Source organism: Hakea prostrata, chromosome 5 (genome assembly GCF_041222555.1).
Source record: "Hakea prostrata isolate BN-2017 chromosome 5, UWA_Hpros_2, whole genome shotgun sequence".
In the NCBI taxonomy this organism is placed as follows: domain Eukaryota; kingdom Viridiplantae; phylum Streptophyta; class Magnoliopsida; order Proteales; family Proteaceae; genus Hakea; species Hakea prostrata.
In genome coordinates, this window is record NC_142604.1 from 18,426,031 (window position 1) to 18,449,841 (window position 23,811).

Below are 23,811 nucleotides of genomic sequence, written 5' to 3' on the forward strand. Positions count from 1 at the left end.
TTGTAAAATTTCACGTACCTCTGCTACTGAGATATGGTGCAATTCCATTTTCACCCATCAAACTTTTAAATTACTGAATCGTCTTTATTTTCCAAAATTTTTAGCATTTAACCCAAATTTTAGATTTTTTTATGCTAAAAAATTTTTATTTTATTAAAAAATAATTTTTTTATGTTAAAATAAATTTTCAAAACACTATTTGTGTTAAGAGGATTTTGCTTGGTTTTAACCTAGGGCCCTCCACAGGGCTACCTTACCAGCAATTAGGAATGACAGGTTGGAGTACTGGGATTTGCAGAGACAGGCATCTACAGACCGTCAATTTTAGAAAGAAGACTAAAGGGATTTTGGACACCACATTTTTTGCACTACAAATGGGAATGGGAGAAGCTATGGAGAAAGGGATAAAAATTGATGAAATTTGGACTAATCACTACTTTATTACAAAGCTCTTGCCATGCCCAACAACAGAGAAGTGGCCCCTTGACAAGTTACCAACACTAATGGAGTTGGCTAATGCTACTAAACACATGAGATATGTTGCATTCCCCAATCCAGTTCTCCAATTGTTTTTTGAAAATCATGCAAAATTTGCAGCCACACAGGCTCATGACTGTAGTCTAAGTATAGACTCTATATGTAAGTGCTCCCTGCACTAATATCTTTTTAATGAAACTTTTTATTTTCACAAAAAAAAAAAAAAAAAAAAAAAAAAAAAACACCATTAATGGGCTAAAACCACTAAGTGGTACAACCCTGGGCCGTCGATCGAGATCTCGGAGGAGATTTTAGTCTCGACGAAATCTCGACCGATGACTAAAAAAATGCTTAATAGTTAAGCATCATTAATGATGTGATTTTGGTCTCAATGATATTCAGTATTTATTGTTATTACTTTTTTTAAGCCGAAGAGTTTATATATAGGGGGGAAATATTACTAATATAGGTGACGCTGGATGGATGCAAATCCAAGATCTCCCTGTAGGAGGTTGGGCTTTTAACCACTCTACCAATCCACCTTTGGTGAGTTATTCAATCTTAATGTTAGTAGACTCACTCAACGAATACAAAACTCATATGATGTCATGTGACTCATGTCCCATTGTTCTTATACATGTTTTTCATACTATTACTTGTGTAATGAGTGACTCTATAAATACACTAGAATTAGTGGGCAACTTTGCCATAGTCCAAATCTTGTACTCACATAGATAGAGAATTATACTCTCCTTACACTCTTTTAGGTCTCCCTCATAAATTTATGGTAAATGGATATAAGAGAAGCATAGGTAGAGGATCTCAACTCTTTTCATTTTTTTTGGGTAAAGAGGATGAGTTTGGATAACCTCTCCATTAGGGAGAATAATGTATTCTCCTGACGCTTTTGAACCACGTATAGTAGTGGGCCCTATGTAAACATTAGAAAAAAACTCAAACAATGTACCTACTTAAGTTGGGCTAAAATTTTTGACTACTCAATTTATGCTCTTTGAAAAATTACAAGTTACCTACAATTACTTTTCTGTTAACTTTGAAGATGAAATGACCATTTTGTCCATGGAATGAAGAAAAATATAAAACTTTTATTGTATCAAATCTCACTTGATTTTTTTCCAAGTTTACAAACAAACTCCATGGAGTCGTTACTACCTGGTTGTGAGACTTGTGACATGTGGTTGTGATTTTAGGATTTATCTTATTTAGCTTTGTGGGTTCCTTTGTTTTCTGTTAATAATGCTTTATTTGATTACATGTGGTTGTGATTTTAGGATTTATCTTATTTAGCTTTGTGGGTTCCTTTGTTTTCTGTTAATAATGCTTTATTTGATTGGGTTTGCTTGATTTTTCTTTTTTTGGTATTGATGTTTTTTTTAATACTGGAAATGAAATGTCGCCGGATGGGTGCGAACCCAAGATCTCCCCATGGGAGTCTGGGTTTTAACCGCTCAACTAACCCACCATTGACAAAAAGTTTGGACCATTTCTCAATTTGTGCGTGTCATCCTTGTGCAGGGGCCATGCTAATATTCTCTGTATCGTTCCAATTTTATCGGATGTCTCCGAAGAGACAGTTCGCTTGATTTTTCAATCCAATTAGTGTTAGAAATCAATGTTCTAGAAACCCTTGAGGAGAAAGACAGTGATGGTAGTGAAATCATTTCCCCTAAATCACAACTAGAGAATTGGTCGTCGACGGATAAATAAGAGCAAGGAGAAGTTAACAGGCAGGGTCAAGACTCTCATACTTCTACATCAGTTGTTGTCATTGATTCCGAATCCATGGAAGTTCCCCAAAAATGGTGCTGGCAACGACGATGCTGTGGGAAGTAAGCAAAAAGAGGAGCCAGAAGTGGTGGAGGTTGTTGAGGATATTGAGGTTACTAACTAATCAAAGAGTTTGAACCGAACTTTAATGGGCCGTAATTGGGCTGAGGGTGGTGGAGCCCACACCAACTCGAAACCAAACCGCAATCCGTTATAACCCGTTTTACAACCCGTTTTGTAATTTTGCATTAAATAGTATTTGAATCATTATATTACCACGAGGTAGTTGGTATAGACAATTATGCATGAATTCAAATATCAAATAGTCATTCTACTAGTTAATATCTAAGTTCTTGATTTCTATAAGATGGGTGGATTTTTTTAATGAAAATTGATCAATAACAACTTTTCTTTTCATAGAATTTTGATTTTTGTTGTAGGATATTTAATTATTTCTTCTTGTTCTTTTCCTTGCACAATAAACTGTTAGTCAACCCGAGTCTAAACCGTTAGCCCAAACCATTAGTTAGCCCGAATCCAAACCACACCAAATCGAAACCGACCCAATACCGTTAAGCCCAACCCAAAATTGCCTCAAATCGCACCGTTGATACCCTAGAAGAGCACATTGTTCTTCCTTTTACCAGACTTGACTCACATATCTACTATTCGAGACAAGAAAGTGATCCAGACTCAAGAAATGCTCGGACAAAAATTGGATTGGAGAAGTAGATATGGCAGACAGCGGCAGTCCCATCCTATCCACCGCATATCTATAGATATAGGGTTAGATTTAGAAAGCGAAATGCATGTATATATATATAAAACCAAAAAGCGAAAAAGAGAGAAAGAGAAACCAGAGAAAATCTTTGGTTATCAAATCACCTTCCGAAAAGGCTAGCACAAGCGAAGAAACCCAAAAAGGAAAGGCTGTTTCTGGTTCCTCTTCTCTCTCTTGCCTGGTCTTTACTCCGTTCCGTTCCGTTCCGTTCCAGGGTTTGATGTATCCGTCGTATCGATATGAATTTCTATCATTTGTCTCAAGATTATCAACCGATACAGAGACAATCCGGTCAATTGTATCGACACGCTTTTTGAATCCGACATATACCGCTTCGAAGATTCTTTCCGCGTAAACAATAGTTCCAACCAGTGGCCAGTCAATTTTTGATAATCGGAAGCTATCATACGCCAGTGGGGTGTGAGCACTACTGACGCATCCTTCAATCCATGTTCCATTCCTTCCGTCCTTTGTGCATGTCTCTTCTCTTTTTCCCAAACATCCCCTTTTTGGGTTTTCTCTGTACCTTTGTTTTCTTGGCTTGACTGACTCTCTTTCACACATAAAAAACCCAGAGGAGAGTCTCTGAGACTGAGGAGATTCAGACCCAGAGGCAGAGAATGAGATGATGATGATGATGATGGTGGTGGTGGGGAAGTGGGTATTGGTGGTCTAGAAAGAGTAACAGTGTTGTTAGATGATGGAGTGGGAGAAACAAGAGCAGCAACAGCAAGATAATGGAGGGGCCTTGTACGTGAAGGTCATGACTGATGAACAGATGGAACTTCTTCGACGCCAAATCTCTGTCTATGCCACCATTTGTGAGCAACTTGTGGAGATGCACAAAGCCATTACTTCGCAACAAGATCTCTCAGGTTTTCTTTTCCCTTTCTCTCTCTTTCTCTTCCTCGCACCCAGTCTTGTTTCTTTTGCATTTGCATAATCGTAATAATCATAATAAAGTTGATTTGTTTCATGATCTTTATTGTGGGTTTTGTTATTGAACTAAGTTGAGCTTTTGTTTCAAGATTTTTATTTTTTATTTTTAATTTGGGTTTTTTTACTGACATTTCATTCCTTTTGTTTTCCCTGTTGCAAGCAATATTCTTCTTGCTACCCCTTTTACTGTTCTAGGTGTGTAATTCTGAGTTCTACAGGTGACCTTCTTTCATCACTTTTGAAGGATTCGTTCCGATTTATGACATTTTTACTTTATAATCCAAAGTAGAGTTTTGGATATCTGAAATATTTTACCCAAAAAAAAAAAAACTGTAAATATCTTATTCATCTTTCAGGATATGACTAGCATGGGTCAATTTTCCTTTGTCTTCCTCATTGTTTTGAAATCTGAAATTGATCACTTCTCTAGCTTCCCAGTGCTGTTTATGGGCCGGAATGCATACTTTGAATTACTTGTAACCTGAATTTCGTACAAGTTTGGGCAAGTGGATTTTGGTTGAATTGAGTGGTGTTGTGAAGAGGCGGGGAAGTTGAAATCTATTTAAACACTGCAACTTTCCTCTTTTACCTTTCTCTCCCCCCTCCTCTTTCCCTTACCTGTTACTAAATTTCTGCAGTAGTTCTTAAACCATGCCTAAAGTTATGTTTTTTTGCTTTGTTTGTCATTTCTTTCAAACGTCAAGTTACTTTTGGACGACCATCAAGTCATCAATTTGAACCCATCTGAATTTTGTTGTTACATGATACTATGTGACTGAGTGAACTAATTATGTGTACTACTTATGGAGATTGAAGATGGATGTTCTCCTTGCGTGTTGGTATGATTTAGATATCACATCCAGCGGGCCTGCTGATAGAACATTAGATTTAGATATCAAATGAGATAATTGATTTAACTTTTCGGTTCAGATCTTAATTGTACGACATGGTAACCTATCTTTGTCATCCTTCTTTCCAATTACATTTCAGTCCCTGAAACTTGTGGTGATCTGGGCTTGGCTAGAGTTTCATTCAAAGTTGTAGAAGCAACAAAACCTTTTCCCCTTAAGTGGAATAGCATTCTCATGTCGGGGAAATGTAGACATTATTTAATCTTGCATACATTCGCTACATATTAAATATCTAAAAGCATATAATAATTTCCATAGAAAAAAAAATGTACTCTGTTGATTATTGATGAATTCTTGTGGACTTTTTGGGGGAATTTGAATGAGAGGTCTCTGGTGTATTTCACTGTTTAAGGGGAGCTACTGAACATGAACACGATACATTGCATAAGCTCTAACAAAATGTGCCTCTCCTACATAGTTGTCAAGGCAGAGTCACCTAGGCGTCAAAGTTCAAGTTATTCTTGCTGACATTATATCAATGTTGCCTTATGCAGCTCCGCTCGTTTCCGTGTGTATGTGTGTGTTGTTCTGTTTTTTTATTCTTCCTCCCCCTCTTCCTTGTTTGCAGTTAATTCATGCATGATTTCTCCTTTTGTTTGGAAGTCATAATACAGCTGCTAAAGACTCAGATCTCTTTAAGATATGTGACATTATAGGGGGGGGGGGTCCCCTATCTTGGTTTCCATTATTGTTTGTGTCGTTGATTATTGGTTTCCTGGCAGATGTAACTCTCCTTTCTAGGCTTTAGGCATAACGAGGTAAGAGTTACATTCCTTGTGTAATTATGTCTTTAAGTAAATAATAGTTAACTGGTGGGGTAGTACATGCATATCCTGGAGCTCTTTTCTCCCATTGTTCTCTGCTCTTCTCCTGTAATGTCTTTCTATCTTCTGTCTTCTCTTTGTCAGGCACTGGTTATAGGTTCTGGGATTGTTACATGAATTAAAGCTTTAACTTTAACCCATACTTGACTCTTTCCTTGGTTTGCAGTTTTCAATGTCGCTTAAGATTCTAGTTTGAAGAAGGAAGGCCCTGGTTCATTAAAAAAAAAATAAATAAATGGGGATTTGGTTTTGGTTTATGAGTTATCTTTGGGTTTATTTGTACTGTTAATGTTTAATCGACATGCTATACGAATGCAAGAATAATTTTCTAAGTTTCTGTTGATGGGAACAATATTTGCTGCTTTACTCACATTTTTTGGCTTGGAAAATCTGTTTCGTCCACATTTGCGTTGGTAGTATAATTGGATAGATTTTCTGGTATCAATTTATGAGTTCCGAAGTTGCTAAATAAGATATCCGGTTGCTGTTGGAGATCTTCAGTTGCTGAACCCCCTTTTGTTTGATGTTGAATGGTCCTTTGATTTCTACTTCAACTGTTTGGGCATGGAATATATTATGTTTTCTAAAGTTAATGACTGCTGCTGTCCTTTTTTTTTTGCTTTAGGTATTGATTTGTGCAATCAATTTGCACTTGTTGAAGACTGTCACCATTACACACACAGACACTCTCTCTCCCCCGATTTGAGGGGGCGTATTAGAATATATAGTATGGTGGATGGAGTCCCCCTATAGTGGTTTTCTTTATTGCTTTTGTCTTCAATTGTTAGTTTCCTAGTCTAAGTTTCTTGTTTAGTTGTTAGGCTTAATTGGGTAAGAGTCATTTCCTTTTGTAGTTTTGCTTTGGCTTGAAATGGATGTACATTGGCTGGTGCACTTCTGTTGTTCTCTCTTCCTTTTTCTAATATCTTTTCTTCTCTTCTTTCTTCTCTTTGCGAAGTACTGGTTATAACTTACAGGTTCTAGGATTGCTCACAGGTTGATAGCATAACTTTGGGCAAATTTCTCAGTAATCTTTTAATGGGACATGATGTTGTGGTAAAAGAAGAAATTATTCTCCCATTGGTGTTATGAGAAAGAATCGTAACCGATTCTGTTGCATACTATGGATTTTCAGTTGTCTGATGACTGCAAAGTTTTTCCTCATGGGTGTATAATTCTGGTAGTGCCAGTTCATCAGAATGGAGTATTGAATTTCAGTTGGAAATTATATCCTATTATCTAGATTCCCTTTACTATGGAAATAGGAATACTGGATTTCTTGTAGTAGCTGTATGATTGGAAGTTGTTGTTTGAAATATGCATTACTTTTGTTGGTGAATGCTAACGAAGGACAGAAGACTTGACAAAAGCTATTGTTGGAATATAGATATTTCAAATTTTGCATCTAATAAAGAAAGGATTTTTTAATGTCTTCAGGTATGAGGCTTGGAAATCTATACTGTGATCCCTTAATGTCATCCTCTGGCCATAAGATCACTGCCAGACAGCGGTGGACTCCAACGCCACTGCAATTGCAAATTCTCGAACGCATATTTGATCAGGGCACAGGGACTCCAAGCAAGCAGAAGATCAAAGAGATAACTTCTGAGCTGACACAACATGGCCAAATTTCCGAAACAAATGTTTATAACTGGTTCCAGAACAGGCGGGCTCGATCAAAGAGGAAGCAATCGGGACCAGCAGCAAATAATCAAGAATCGGAGGTAGAGACAGAGGTTGATTCTCCAAAGGAAAAGAAAGCAAAACCTGAGGACATCCATTCTCATGAGAACCCAAATCCAAGGGCTGAGGATCTGTCCTTCCAAAGTCCCGAGATAAGCTCCGAGTTTCATGCCTTTGATCCGCAGCCCAACAAGGATGATTCTGCATTTCCGTCTGATGGTAGCTCTAAATCTCAAGGGAGTTTGGGCCACATGTCTTTCTATGATACTGTGCTATCGAATCCAAGTATGTATATACCTAACCTGTTTTCTCTACATTAGATTTCAAATAACTTAAGCACTGCAATGTCCATCAGTGCATAAGGACAATGACAGATTAAAAAATCAGACTAATGGTAGTGGGATATAAAAAGAAAGAAATTAATTTGAGAATGGCACAATGCAGAAGTAGAATGGAAGTAGTATCAAATCACTAGTACTCTATGTAGCAATTAAAATTGGTTTCAAGGGGTGGTTAAGAAGATTAATTTGGAAGAGGTTAAAAAAATCATGGAATTTAAAGGGCCTTTGAGAAAGGAATATTGTCTTCTATCTGATCAGTGCTTTGTTTTCCTGTCCAATCTTCATGACTTCTGGTAGTTTACTACTACAGAGGCCCAATCTATGAACAGGTTCTTCCCACTCAAGCATGCACCACAATGAGAGATTGGAATGTTTAGGTTTTCTTAAGAACATGAAAACATTTTAACGTGCTTGTTATATGGATTGCAACAATTTTTCATTACTGTTAATTTCAAACTCGTCAATTCCATGTTCTTATTACTTAAAATTGCTGAATGCAGGAATTGACCACCTGATTGGAAAAATGGAAATGCCAGGAGTCTTCAATCCTTACAGACAGGGAGAAGACTATGACTTGATTTGATGATGCTGTCCTCATATTGGTATTTCTCTGTTGCACAGGATTACATAGACTGGAATCCAAGATGCTGATGGTATCTTGAGATTGATAGACTAGTTAATAGTTAGAGGGACAGTGTTTATATATTTCATATGGATCTCATAGTAATAGTTTACAGTCATATACAGGTAACTAGGTTCTGCAGGTTTGTTAAAGAGTGAAAGGTATGGCATATTAGATTCTCTGACTGGGGTCCTTGGGTCTGAGAAGTTTCTTTGTTGACATGGAAAGTAAATGTACTATATATAATCTCATTCTCTAGAACATGATATTTGCTTTCCTGTGCTGTGCATCTTGCTCTCTTTCCAGTTGGGTCTGCATGGTCTTCTGGAAGATGTAGATTCTAATTGTGTGCTTTGGGGGTGTTAGCTAGGTAACATGTATTAAAGGGAAACCCATATGCTGTTAAAGGATGGGCTAATTGCTCCCATTTCTTAGATCTTTTGTTTCTTTTAATCTCAATTTTTAGGTATTTTGCCTCTTAGTTTGAGTCTTCATACTCCCATGTTCCAGAATCAAGTTCGATCAAATTTTTTCATCATCGCCTTATATTTGTAAGTGACATACTCTAAAGAGTTACAAATACAAATTGTTGTTTTTGGCATGGTTTGAAGACGAAGGAGGTCTTAGATTTAAGTATCCGTCCTTACGCATCTTTTCCTAACCTCTTTTGAGTGTACAGACAAAGGTCCTCGGTCCTTGTGACTGGATTGATGATAACTAGGAAAAAAAATGCAAATCAAATTTGAAAATTTCTTACTGTCAGTTCTCATTGATGATTTGTGGAATGTCCACCGCCCTGACAAAATGATTATACCACACAACCCATTATTCTAATTTCGTTGTTCCCTTTGGAACTGGAACTTGGTGGATCTCCAAAAACCTTAAAAACAAATATAATTTTTTAATTAATGGAATACTTATTCTGGATAGTTACTCTTTTTGAATTATTCAGAATTATCTCTTTACTTGCAAAATCCTAATCAATTCTGTTTTACAAATGTCAGTTTGTATTTGGGAGAACGAAAAGTTTTACATCAAATTAATTTAAATTATTGTAAAATTTAGGACTCCCACTCACCAACTGGTGGAAGTTCTTTTGAAACTACCCTTACAGCCCGAAATCAAGCTATTCTTAGTCGAGTAGATAGAGGTCTTGCCGATTTAAAACAAGACACTTGTTTCATGTGGACTGTCAAAATGCTCCAATATGTGAGATGTGTGGTAATTGTGTTGCAACTCTTTGGCATAGTTGTTGATCTTGTGAATGGACAAAAATAATTAGGACCCTTAGGCCCAAGTCAGAGAGGCCACATGCATCAATCACTGATCTGTGCAATTCTTTCATTTCCGACCCAGGCAAGATGAAGCTAATAAGAAATGGGTAGTATCGGTCTTTATTATCACTTGCTACTTTCATTGGAAAGAAAGAAACAATAAAATCTTTCAAAGCTGAATCCCCCAGAAAAGTGTTGTTCAACACTTACAGTTGGATCCAATTTCTATAAACCAACCAAGCTGCCGTTAGGGCCACACAATATGGATTTATACCACCACTGCTTATGCAAAACTATCACAACTCAGCTTACCTATGTTGATGGGTCATAATCTGCATTGGAGAGTACTAGATGGAGTGTGGGACTATCCTGGAAGGACCTAGGTTCTCCACGAAGACAGGACGTGGGGCCTTCTAAGTGGAATGATGGATGGAACAGAAAATGAATTTACAAATACAATAGAAGTAATATGGCTAAAATGGAACTACTCTATACTCAGGATAGTGGCCTATAGATTATGTCCCGATTATTGAGAAATATCTTTTGTATATTAAGAAACCTAGTCTGAAACAATTCACCTGCTCCTCCAGAATGGCTTAATAGCATTATGTCCCCATAGCTCAGGGAGAGAAGATAGTGAAAGTCCTGTACGCCTTATTTAATCTACATCGAAAAAAAAAATTAATTTAAATTATTGGCTAATCAACATTGCACTTTTTTTTTTTTTGGTTTGCCAACCCCAGTTTATAAATCGGTGTTGGACCCGCGTCGCACACCTAGCTGTGGTGGGTGAGTCTCCCAACCACAAAGATTCGATACTGGAACCTTGCTTAAGCGGACTAAACTGCTTACCACTTGGACCAACCCCCGTTGGTCAACATTACACTTTTTAATCTGCATACAACTTATCTTTTTTCTTTTTTGGTAATGAAATATTTTGTATTTACATCTACCATTTAATTAAAAAGCATATTCCATATGCATCTCAGATTTGTAAAATACTAAATTAAATTCCTTGAAAATTTTCTACTTCAAACGTTCTCATGTGTATAACATGGTTATTTTTATTTAAAAAAGAAAAAGGTATGCACTCCAATGATGAAGTGCTTGAAATGTTAATACGAATGCAATGTAAATCTAAAAGATATAGAATGAGGTTTGACTTCTACCAAAAAAATGATTGAGGTTTACTTGTGCACATATATACTTGAATATTTTATATTTGCATATTCTATTCTGAAATTTAGTGGGTTTGACTGTGTTTCTTGGTGCATTCTCCTATTTTGAGCATCGTTGTTTTCTACCTTTAAGGTTCAAGGATACAAACGCACAATCTAATCTAATCAAGTGGCATTCATGTAAAGGGTAGGCCCTTAAGGGTTTATATTATTATGTGCTTTACATGGTGGCTGCTGTTGTGTTTTATGTTAATAAAATAAAAACCTATGTCCCCCAACCTTGCTTGTGTTCTTTGTTCCATGGTTCAATTGGTGAGATGTGGATCTAAAACTAGATGCAGCACTTGATTTGGCATTTCTTTCTTTCTTCATTTACCAACTAAAGTCTAAAGTATTATCTAATTCTAGCCTCATGTGATACAATTAATCTTTAGTGTAATTGGTAGAGCATTTGGAACATGAACATGTTTCAAGAGAATGGTGGTTCAAATCCACCAAGATTCTTTTGATTCGTTATGAGTTTAGATTATACATCACAAACATGGAAAACCCTCTTTCGCCAAAATTCGATCGTTTGGTTGAAAGCGAAATGAAATATATGTTGAAATTTGATACTACAAAATATTGCTGAAAATTCAAAAAAAATCGGCAAAAATCTTGTTTTAGAAGGTGCGAAATATGCCCTTAAATTGAAACTCTTCCATCTTTCGTTGTTCTTCCCATCTCTCTACACCGAAACCATTGCCTGGAATTGAAACCTTGAATCGCCGGAACCATCGCCTGGAATTGAAACCTTGAATCGTGTGGGATAACATTCAAGAGAAGAAATTTCTTCTCTTGGGGTTGCTAACTGATAGGATGGGAATGAGTTAGTGGGAAATTTTGAGGTTTGAAAGTGGGTGGGTGCGTGTCATGATAATGGGAATTGGGATTTGGGATTTGGGAAAACGAAATTGAGGATATATCTGAGATTTCTTACTTTGATCACAAAGAATGGTTAGGATATATTCACTTTCGCCAATGGATGTAACATATACATCCCATTGTCGATGGTCCAAAAGGGGGGGGGGGAATTTAGAAAATGGGTTGATTTATAAATTTTAAACATTAATTTTACATCAATTTTTTGTGTAGTAAAATTTGATCACATCCCCTCCGGGTCGGCCGGCATTAGAACCGCCCAACAAACGAATTTAAAAAAATCAAATTTATGGGTGGGTTTAAATAAAATTTAAATTTAGTTTGAATTGGGAACGTTGATTCTTAAATTCCCACATCAATTTGAGGGAACCAAGACCAAATGACTTGGAATACGAGGATGTGAATAAATTTCACTTTACTTCATGTATATAGTCATCTTTTGCAGATAATGTCATTTTTACAATTATCAATACTTATTAACAATTTTATGCCCAAAAAATAATTATTAATAATGAAACTACACCTAGAACATATTTCTTAGAACGTGTTTATCTTTTTTTCTCTCTTTTGGGTAAAAAATTCATTTATTCAGGTGGAGAGACCGAAGCTAGAGACTTAGAACGTGTTTATCAAGCATGTCTTTGTTTTGAAAATGTATAGAAAACATTTTTGGAACATATTTATCAAATTCAAAATTGTTCAAAAGACAAACCCTTGCCTTCCTGTATTTATCCCATACAAAATTGTTGTTCCATTGGCCTAAAATGAAGGTGTTGTCATTGTTGGCAACTTAAGTGGGTTTTGATATGGTACAGCAACACACAAAAAGGTTCCGAGAGAAAGAATCCAATTCAAATAAAGAAAACTCAAGAATCCCGTTTTTGAGGGTCTCTGTCCAGTTTTGATCAACCTCTTCATCAGATGGTCATCCAGTGTCCGATTGAGCCGATTTCTGGAGGAGAGCTTCACGACTTCTTGATCTTCAAATCCAACGGTGGGATTGTTCATTGGAGATCTCTAAGTTAGTCCGATTGGTACGTCAAAACACTCATTGTTTAAGTCGATTGGAACTCGAGTTTGACTCAAACTCGAGTCCAGTTTTGATCAACCTCTTCATCGGATGGTCATCCAGTGTCCGATTGAGCTGATTTTTGGAGGAGAGCTTCAAGACTTCTTGATCTTCAAATCCAACGGTGGGATTGTTCATTGGAGATCTAGAAGTTAGTCCGATTTGTACGTTAAAACACTCATTGTTTAGTCGATAGGAACTCCGAGTTTGATTCAAACTCCGAGTTAAATTAATCTATAAAGGAGAGCAAACCCCAGCAAAGAAAGGACGTTTGAGGAGCTTGGGAATAGCGTGGAGGTCGAACCAGAAGACGTTGGTTGGCTATGGAGATCGAAGCTTGGGAATAAGAAGTCTTTTGTTTTGTTGAACAAGAAAGAAAGTGAAAGAGAAGAAAAGAGAAGCAGCAGAAGAAAGAAGGGAACATGGTAGTATGGCTTTTTTAAGAGAGAAAACTGAAAAGATTGAAAAGAGAAAAAAAAGAGTTGGAGAAAAAGAGAAACAAGTATTGTTACCATGCATCTCACAAGTTGAGGTAACCCGTATTCACAAGTGATTGTCTATTATTTTCGAGGTTATGTTTAGTGATGAAGAATCTATCTCATGAATGTAATTTGGGGAACTTGAATTATTGGTTTACATTGTGACCAGCAGTTGGAGCTGTCTAGGGGTTGGGGTTGGTGCCTAAGTCGAATTGCATTTTAGAAAGAGGAAAAAAAAAACAAAGGGAGCGAGGGTGGGGGGGAGAAACAAAAGGAGGAAGAAAAAAAGAGGGAAAAAACAGGGGGATTACCGGAAGGAAGAAAAAAGTTGTTATTGTGACAATGGAGTGCGGGAGAATATGGTGATGAATCCGGGAGGGACTACAAAAATGATTTTGATGTTCAGTAAAATATTTGTGTAATATGATTCATGTGTATCCATTGGTCCTACAATTACTGTACCATTTATAAAACAGTGCAATTATGTCACACTAATATTGTTTTTCAGTAAGAATGTCATATTAGTACCATAACATATTGATCTAGAGTGAATATCTCCCATTGGTTCAGATGCTTTTTATACAATGGTTGGGTTGTTAGATGGAGTCAAACTAGTTTTGAATGATTATATCTGTGATTGATTCAATTTGTGCTTCCTGTAGAGTCTGTGCAAGGCTCAGAAGTTCTTCTGTGACCTCTAAGGGCCAAACTTTCTTAGGTACAGGGATATAATCAACCAGTGTTGTGATATTGCTCGAGCAGGTAATTAAGTAAGTCTTTGTTGATCAATGTACTTCATGCCCTTTATAAATCCTTGAGTGACTGCTTTCATAATGTCTTCATAAGTGAATTGGCATAACCCAACAATCCCCAACTGACCAAGTTGGAAGACACCTCAACAGCATCCAGTCCAGTTCTGTTGTGTGTTGAATAAGGTTTGAAAAAAACCACTGCCGATAGGTTTATCTAAATGTGACTGATAGAGCATGAAATAACATAAGTCAAACAAATTGTTTTGCTAGAAGAGCTCCACTCTTAAGCCTAATGGTCCTGCTGCCCAAATCCTCCTGGTTCAATCACAATAAACAAAAATGTGCCAATTTGATTCACTGTTGCGATGACACAATACAATACACACAAAGGGTCATTCAAGCCCCACTTGGCCAATTGCTTCTTAACTGGAAGTCCTGCATGGATCATACGCCAAAAAGACATTTTAAAGTTTGGGTGAATATTGAGTTTCCAAAAAGTTTCCACCAAGCACTGCAAGTTATATTAGGTGAAAGCTCAATATTTTCATCAGTTCTATATGAGCCATTTTAGTGGTGAATTCTCCAGATGAAGAAAAAACAGTTTTCCATCGGTCATGGCTCTGGGGTAAAGAAGTTTGTTGTAGTGCAATAACAACAATTGTAGGAAAAGAGGCTTGGTATTCATCACATGACTGCTCGCGCAGATCTACATCTTCAGCCAGAGTTTGTGTCTAGGCAAAAGGTTTTGTTGACAATCACCCACCCTATGATCAATAGTATATTTTACCCAGGGGTCAAACCATAGGTGTTTTTAACATCTCCAACATCCTTGAACACCTTTTCTGCTAGTAGATGAATTATCTTCCTCAACCCATTCCAAGCTAGGAATCCAGACTTCATGTAGACCTTTGGGTCAAAAATTGAGGTTTTGGGAAAGTATCTGGCTTTAAGACACTTGGACCATACTGAGTCCTCTTCCTCAATAAGCCTCCACCCTTGTTTTAACAAGAGGGCTTTGTTGAACACCTCCATTCTTTTGAACCCCAATCCACCCTGTTCCTTGGGGCAACAACATTTGTTCCTTGGGGCAACAACATTTATCCTAAGCAATAAGAGTTAGGTGTTTATACCTGAATTTGTATGGCCAAGCCAAAAGTGTTGGCATGTTGAATCCAATTTCCTGCAGATAGTCTTTGGGAAATAAGGTCTACTTTCGGCGTCCCTCTTGATGAAGTAAAGAAGGGCTGCCAAAAGAGCCTCACAATCCAACTCCACCTCTCAGCTCTCCTAGGGTGGTCAAGTAAGTCACAAAAAATTCTGCGCACGAATTAAGCTCATGAACTTTTTGAGTGAAGATGCAATCGTTGAAATCACATGAGATAGTTTGAATGTCACCCACAAGCTCTGCTACATACTAGGGAACCATAAAATCACCATGCACCATTGAAACCGCTGAGAGAGAGTCCGACGTCACTACAACACGTCAAAAACCTTAGGGTAATTATTACATATATTGTCACACTCCACCCACCGGTATCGGACCCATCTTACAACCCGTGGGTGTGATCCACAGCCACAAGATCCTCAGCTACATCATCAGCAATAATAAATAAACAAAATGCCATAATAAAGAGCAAAGAACAATTCAATAATAGGTTAAGGAATAAATGGTTCCAAAATCCAAGGAAATAATATTGAATGATAGCAAAAGAATGTCTCAAAAGAGTTTATCATAGGTAGGTAACAAAATATGAATCAGCGGAAACAAGAATTATTCAAAATATGTTTCATCATGTTTTATTAAAGTTTTGCAACTTCTTAGGGTACTCTATCTCGTATTTCTCGATCCATGGAGTCATGAGACCTTCCTTTATGGACTTGTCCAAGTGGTAGACAACTTGTGTGAAATCCCCCGGATTTCTAACCTGTTAACCCTTGTTTTCAAGACCGCGAACCCGGGCCTCAAGTCGGCAATAACTGTGGACCATTCAAGTTAAGCCCGAAAGTTCGGAAGAAGACCCAATGATCATGGATGAACTTAGTGATGATTTGATAACTCTCATAGAGTTTAAAAGAAGAGAGAAGATTAATCACGATGATGTTAAAAGGCGATCTTGGCTCGTCCGTAGATCGGCGATGGAGAATTCGATTGGTGAGAATAAGGTATCAAATTGAAGATCGTCGAAAGACCTTTTCATCAAGCCAATAATCATAGAATTTGGAGTCCGTTTGGGGGTCCAACCGTGGACAGTAGGTTGGGCCGGTTGGATGAACCAACCCCCCACCCCATTTTCTGTTTAGGGACAAAAACGGAATTTCGGGTTTTTAAGCCCTATTTTATGTTTTAACTCACCCGTAACCGCATTTCTTTATGCAAGAATGAGTTTGAGGCTGCGGGAAGAGGAGAAACTAAGAAGAGGAGCGATTTCCATTCTTCTGAAGGTATTTTGTGATTCAAATCTTTGCGAAAACTACAAGAAATGTGAGATTTCTTTAATCCTTCTCTTAGACACAATTTTGTAGGATCTTCTCTTCTCTTTATTCGTGGAATTGTGGTTGTGGGAGCATTTTAGGATTATTGTTATCCTTGTTCTCTTGTTTTAGTATTTCCTTTCTAGTATAAGAGTTAATGGTGTGATCCCTTGCTAAGGTTGATGCATTTTGACTCTCCGAGTCGCCTACGGGTGATTTAGGAGAGCCAACTTGGGGCCTTTTAATCTAGATTAAATTGGACCAAATTGAGGACACCCTTATGATCTCCTTATTGCCAATTAGCTTTCCCCAAAGTTTGTTTTGTTTTGACTTCAATTCAGGGGCGAAATTATAACTTTTAGTCAATTTAGGTTAAAAAGGGCAATTAAAACCTAGTTTTTTGTTTGAGATTTTGTGGGAATATTTTGAGATATTTTTCAAAACCCAAAAATTAACTCCTATTTTTATTTTGTTAATCCTCTTGCATGATGATTAGGTTTATTACATTTCCAATCCGCTCTCGCTCGCCGCTACTAACGGGGTCTCGGTTGATTTCCCTTCCTTTAGCTACTCAGATATTTCAGTTCGCTAAGTTTGAAAAGTCCAAAGAGCGCAGACTAGCCACTGAGCTTGGATACGGTTTCCTGATCGGAGATCCATGGATCACAGACGGTATCTCCCCATGGCCTTTTGCCTATGAAAGCGTCCTTCCTTCTCAATGCCCGGGCTATTACCTTTTTGTGGGAAGGAATTATTGATCTTTGGAGAAATGAATCTAGTTGGAAGGTGAAGAATAACTAACCACATTATATTTAATTAATTATTGTTATTTATACCTTCTGTTAAATATATAAATTGTTGTAATTTCTGCTTATCTTACTATAATTGTGTGTGACTTTGCATGAAAGGAAGGTAAAACTATTATCTATGATGTTGTTGGTTCTTTTAAATCTATTATTGTTGTTATGAGAATAGAATGTAAATATATGTGAAGGGAGATGGAGAATATTATTATTTTCTCTACCTTATATTTTCCACTAGGGTTGTGGGTTTGCCCATTACCTTAGTAACCTTATGTGGTGCCATTCAACCCAATTGCATATTTGATAGGTGTTTAGAAGTGTTGGGCTAGGAATCCCCATGAGTACTACTACCCTTCTAGTAGGGGTATTGAAGCCGGTTAACCCATGATGCTAGTGGCTGGGTCTTGTATATCAAGCATGCCCACTATCATCATAGAGAGGTAGGGTTGCATATAATAGATAAGGGCTCATGGGCACTCAAAACCGGTAACCAACCCGTGAGAGGACATGGTGATCATCTTGTCTATTATATGTGGATGACCACTGGGTTGAGGAATGCGATCCAACAGATGCCTCCCGTTGAGGATTCTATTCATAGGTGGGAAGGTATTGAACCAACATAGCACTAGGCGTGAGGGGAGACATCCGGACCATTGTAGTATGAGACTGTATGACCTTGCACTGGGCTTAGGTTTGTCCCTGACATGCGCCAGATCTTATACCAATCGTGATGTGAGAGAGTGGTGACTTAATCCCCAACCATGGCTCAATGAGACTTTACCCAATAGCCGTGGAGAACCCAACAGACGTGCTTGAGTGCCGTGAGGGAAGAGTGATGAGACCGCCCAAAGAAGACTGGTATATGACTTAATGTGTGTCTACTTTAGAGACTATATTATAGAGTTAGGAACTTCATCTCATCACCATGCATTTGTTTATTTAATTTATTAAATAAATGATTGTCTTATGAATTATGATATGGAATATGGATGAATATATGATGTGATTGTTAGTTACCTCACTGAGTTCTATGAACTCATTCCTTTATTTTTTTTTTGTTTCTTTAGACTACTCTACAGGTTATGAGGACCCCTCTTACATTGAGGATCCTTTATCAGGTGGCTATCAAGACGGTGAGATTGGAGAGGAAGTGGAGGCACATGAATCTTCTTGTTCGTGCCAGGACTGCTCTTATGGAGATTCCTTTCCTTAAAGTTTCTTTAGATTATTTCCGCTGCAATATTATACATTCTTTCTTTTCTTAGAACTATGATGTTTAGTTTTTGAAAGGAAGTTTTGGATATTGTAATCCTTTCTTTTCATTTAATATTAATATCTTTATTTCCTATCCATTTAAATTTACTTTATCATGTATGGTATGTAATTGTCATTGAACCTAGATCTTGCGGGGCAAGGCCCCGGCCGACCACCAAGCCCCGGCCAGGGCGGGCAAGAGCCAAGGGCGGGAGGGCAAAACGGCCCAGGGGGGGGCCCCCCGCCCCCAGCACACCCCGCCCGGCGGGCCCCGAGGGGCCGCTCCCCCGCCCGAACCCCGACCGCCGAGAGCAAAGACCGGACCCCCACCCACAGGAGAGGAAAAGTAAACAGGGGGATAACACGTGCAACAGAAACAGACATGGTAGAAAATAATAAAAAAAAAACCCAACCAAGAATAAGCATCTAGATGGCCCGACCGACCAAGGCAACTAAAAAGACGAGACAGACACAAACAGAACCCCGACCATACAACAGATATGAGTCGATTTGACATTAGTCACGATCAAAGACAAAACACAAAAAGGAAACCAACAAAGCAAGCAATAAAAAGATGGGACAAGGCGAGATAAAAATAAAAATAAAAACAACAAAAGAAAAACAACAAACAACCCAACCCACAGAAACAACAAACCGGATACAAAAAAAAAAACAAAGCAGGAACAAACACACAACAGAAAAAAAGGAATACAAAACGCAAACGAACAAGGGAAAGAGAGAAAAAGAACAAAGAGGAAGAAAACAACACCACGGAAGCGACGAAGATAAAAAACGACGAACGAACCGAGCAAGACAAAAGAGGGGACACCAAAGACGACCAAAAGCCAAAAAAAACCCACACACAGAAAAAACCCGGGAGAAAACCAAAGGAAAAAAGAGAGAGAGAGAGAGGGAGAGAGAGAGAGAGAGAGGAGAGAGAGAGAGAGAGAGAGGAGAGAGAGAGAGAGAGAGAGAGAAACGGGAAAACAAAGGAAAGGAAGAAGACCACAGAAGAGAAAAAGAAAAAAGAAAACCCCGAGCACAAAATAACAAACACGAAAGCAAAAAAAACCCAGAAAGGAACAAAACAAAGGGAAAAAGAAAACAAGAAAAAGGGAAGGAGAAACGGGGAAAAGAAAAACAAAGAAAACACAACAGAACGACCAAAGAAGGCAAAAAGAGGGACAAAGCCAGGGGGCAGGGCGGGGGGGGGAAGGGGGGCAGGCAAAGGGCGGGGGAGGAACCCCGACGCCCAAAGGGCCAAAGGGCGGAAGGGCGGCGGCGGGGCAGGGGGGACAACCCGCGCGGGCGGGGGTACCTAGGGCGGGCTTGGGTTGCAAAGCTTGTCATTGAACCTAGATCTTGCGGTGTATCACCCCCACAGGTATTCGGGTATAACCGGATCCGGCTGGGTGGGGTGTGACAACCTGGGCTCTCTTCACGTCAATACGTGCCATAAGAGCATTCCATGCACCTGCAAGAAGCTTCGTGTTGACTAGGACTAGTTCCCATTGACGCTTCCGGTACCTCTTCAGAGGTGTTTTCCCATTTATGGGGTGTGAAATCCTCGGGATTTCTGACCCTCTTACCCATGGTTTCAAGACCGCAAACTTGGAACTTGAGTAGGCGACAATTGTGGCCATTCAAGTTGAGCCCGAAAGTTTGAAAATGGACCCCATGGTAGTGGATGACCTTATTGATGACTCAGCCACTCTCTTAGAGTTTAAGAGGAGAGAGAGTCAATCATGAAGGCTTTAAGAGGAGGTTTTGGCATGTCCAGAAACCGGTGAAGAAAGACCCAAATGCCGAGGTAAATATACCCAAGTGTAGGCCCTAGAAAGACCTTTCAAACAAGTTGGAGATCGCCGGGTTTGGAACCCGGATGAGGGGCAAACAAGGGCCGGTTGACCTCCCCTTGCCAGTTTTGGTGTAGATTTGGGAAAATGGTTTTAAAACCCTATTTTATGCCTCCACTCATCATAACCATATTTCTTATTGCTAGAGTGGGGTTGAGGGCTTGGGAGAAGAGAAATCCAAGGAGATTTACATATTCTTTCCATATGGCATCACATCGAAGCTTGATTCATTGCGGTGACGCCTAAAAAAGTGAGTGGTCTTGAAAACTCTCTTCTTTAACCTAGTTTTAATGGTTTTTGTAACAACCCCCGTATTTCTAACCCGGGATCCATATTTCAGGTCCAAGAACCCGAAGGTCTAGTCGGGTAAATTTGTGGAGTGTTCGGATAGAAGTCTATGATCCATACCCTGAACCCATGGATCTGGATTCTTTGACTGAAGAGCCTGCCTTGCTTGGTAGTTGGACTTCTGGAAGCCAAGTGATGTTTGGAGATGTCCGAAATGAAGGTAAGATCTCCCCCATGTCTTCTTTAGGGCTAGGTTGTACTTGGACATCAACCCCCTAGAAAAAGCACCCTTGTATAGAAAAATACATGGGGGCGGTTGCTAGAGGCGGTCGATTGAACCAAGAGACCGCCTCAAGCAACCGTCCTGGTTCTGGTTGCGGGATTTTGCCCCCTGACTTCTATAAATAGTAACCCTCACCTATTTTACAAATATTTTATTCGTGGTTACCGTTTTTGGAGGTTAGACGGCTATGGAGAAGTGCCGAAAGCAGATCTGAAGTGTTGTTGGAGTCCTAGAAGGTTCTACTGTCTTCCATAGTTGATCTGGTTGAGGTAAGTGATTCCCTGTTCACTTATGCTTCACCACTTGCTATGATTAACGTAGTTCAGTGTTCATCTTTGGTTGTTCTTGATCCTTCCATTGCATTGTCTATCCTTTTGATGATCTTGGTTAGATCAGATCCGAAAATGAAACCCTGCTTTCATGAAAAGGGCTGATCTGATCAAGGGAAGGTTTCTGAGTAATCCATTTGTGATGATTGTTAGGTTTCATATCACCCATTGGTTATGGGAGTAATAGATTTGAGATTCGGACTATGATCATTCAAAATTTGGATTGAAAAAAGATGATCAGAAGCCTGAGTTTTGGATTGAAACTCTCTGTTTTTTGGGGCGGTCACTAGTGGCGGTTGCTCAACCTAAGCGACCGGCACGAGCGACCGGCTGGTTTCCTGTGACCAATTGGCTTTTGGTTTTGATCCGATTTGATTCATTTGACTTATACCTTATTGTAACCCTGTGTATAGGTGTCCTCTGTTTGAAGAGAAAGTTTTATAATTGTTTACGAATTACTTTTTACGGACGGATTACTTATATGCAGGTAAGGGCATACAATCCTGTCTTTATGAATTGAATTGAACATGCTAGTCCAGTGTCTGTTAGTATTAATCTTTCATTTTATATACTGCTGTAACCTTGTTTCATCTGTTGATTTTGTTATATTACTGTTGTTTGTAGTGTTTATACATGCACTTTGTTGAATATGAATGTGATATGATGTTGATTGATAGTACGTGGTTCTGATGGAATGGGTATTCTATTTGGATATCTTAGCTTGGGATATCAAAAGGCTGTGGTATGGGATACATTCTTAGGTAGAGTCTAGAGTTGAACGGCAAGGTACCCCACATGCTACTACCCTTTCGGTAGGGGAATTGAAATCGGATGACCCGTGATGATAGTGACGTGACGATGGTCCACTGTTAGTCATATAAATGGTAGGGTTGCATATGTTAGGGTTGGGCTCATGGACGTCCAAGGAACAGACCGGGTGTCGTGAGGAGTCATGAGAGCATTCCGCCCCAACAATATGTGGATGACCATAGGGTTATGGAATGAAGTCCAATAGCGGTAGCCAATCCATGAGGATTCTCATTCCTAGGTTGCGAAGGATACTGAACCAAGTTGGTTGGTGCCATAGGGGATGTATCTGGACTTCATGTAGTATGTTACCTGTATGAACTTGCATTGGATTAGAAACCCCGACATGCGTCAGTACTCATTGCCAATGGTCGTGGTGAGAGAGAGTGATGACTTAACCCCAGCCATGGTTTGAGAGCCAGGTGTGGACTTTCCACTTTACCTAGGATCCCTACAGAGGTAACCAATCCTTGCCGGATCAGAGTGACTAGACCTACCCAGAGGAGGGCTGGTGTGTATCTTAAAGCATGTCAACTGTTAGAGACTTGCATAGTTAGATCTAATGGCATTCATACTTTGCACTCATACATATCATATATACATTTCTGTTTTGCTTGGACATATGGATGGGATTTGTTATTGTTCTTATTGAGTTCTCCAGAACTCATTCCTTTATTTGTATATGTTTTATTAGCGTGTGTAGATGGAGGAAATGTGTCGGAAGATGGATTGGTTACCTATGAAGGAACCTTCCCGTATGAAGAAGATGTGGCACCGACAATGGGAAATGGAAATAGCCTGTGCGGGAGCTCCTGTGAGTGCATGGAATGCGCTTATCGCACCCATTGATGGGCGGAGAAGACAAGTTGCCAGACAGTTTGCTCATCCTATAGAGGAGAATTGGAGGACCCCTCATCTTGTTAAACTTGAGTCTAAGTTTTTAGCCTTAGAAAAAGAAACTGGAAAGAAACTTATTTAAACCTTTTGAATTGCTTCCGCTGAACTCGTATTCTTATGATTTATTATTCTTTCATTGATTATTTTATTAGAGTATTTGGACTCCTGTAATCCTTTAATTCATTAATTGAACTATTATTGCTCTTGATTGTCTTTATTTGTATTTATTGTTGTTGATAGACTAAAACCGTGGATCCTGTGACGGATCACTCCCACGGGTTGTCGGGCGGGTAACCGAGACCGGCGGGTGGGGTGTGATAGTTTTTATCATTGTTGAATGCTAGGTTTTGGTGGTTGGGTTTATTGGATTGCAATGAATGATTCCTATTACTTCTCCTTGTGTCTCCCAACATTTTTGAGAGTTGGTTATATGAATCATTACATTCAACATTGATTTGAACCTCTCATAGACTCCCGCGGGTAGACATGAGAGCTGATTTTGGGGCTTTTGGTTTGTGGCCTATTTGGTATGATTGGTTGGCACTTTGGGGACCCTAGTACTGTTAATTTGAAGATCTCAAAGTCCCACTTCGATCTTATTTCGAATCGGAGCCAAAATCTGAAACTTTGCTCAAAACCAATTTGGTGGGAGGTTGATCGGCTATTCAACTGGCTCTGTAAGCCTATACAACCGGCCATATTTAGGATGTGTGTTTTGGCCCTCTTTTGAACCCCAATTGATTCCCAATTGTTACTCACTCATTCTCTTATGTAACTAGGTTT

The 23,811-nt window shown here is 38.9% G+C and overlaps 1 protein-coding gene and 1 non-coding gene across 2 annotated transcripts; one reads left to right on the forward strand and one right to left on the reverse strand.

Moving 5' to 3' along the window:
- Positions 1-1,967: 1,967 nt before the first annotated feature.
- On the reverse strand, positions 1,968-2,070 carry LOC149015586 (U6 spliceosomal RNA). The gene has a single exon (XR_016173837.1). It is a non-coding gene; the product is annotated as a U6 spliceosomal RNA (small nuclear RNA).
- Positions 2,071-3,235: 1,165 nt separating this feature from the next.
- Positions 3,236-9,121, forward strand: LOC149015587 (WUSCHEL-related homeobox 8-like). Its single transcript, XM_089156173.1, has 3 exons — positions 3,236-3,921; positions 7,158-7,688; positions 8,245-9,121. The coding sequence occupies exons 1-3, from the start codon at positions 3,744-3,746 to the stop codon at positions 8,325-8,327; spliced, it is 792 nt and encodes a 263-aa protein (XP_089012299.1). The 5' UTR covers positions 3,236-3,743; the 3' UTR covers positions 8,328-9,121.
- The last annotated feature ends 14,690 nt before the right edge of the window (positions 9,122-23,811 follow it).

What these genes read in the sequence shown, in the direction of transcription:
- LOC149015587 (XM_089156173.1), top strand. Translation starts at nt 3,744, where the DNA reads ATGATGGAGTGGGAGAAACAAGAGCAGCAACAGCAAGATAATGGAGGG. An exon ending in TTCGCAACAAGATCTCTCAG is followed by an intron (nt 3,922 to 7,157) that starts GTTTTCTTTTCC and finishes TAATGTCTTCAG; the next exon opens with GTATGAGGCTTGGAAATCTA. An exon ending in TACTGTGCTATCGAATCCAA is followed by an intron (nt 7,689 to 8,244) that starts GTATGTATATAC and finishes TGCTGAATGCAG; the next exon opens with GAATTGACCACCTGATTGGA.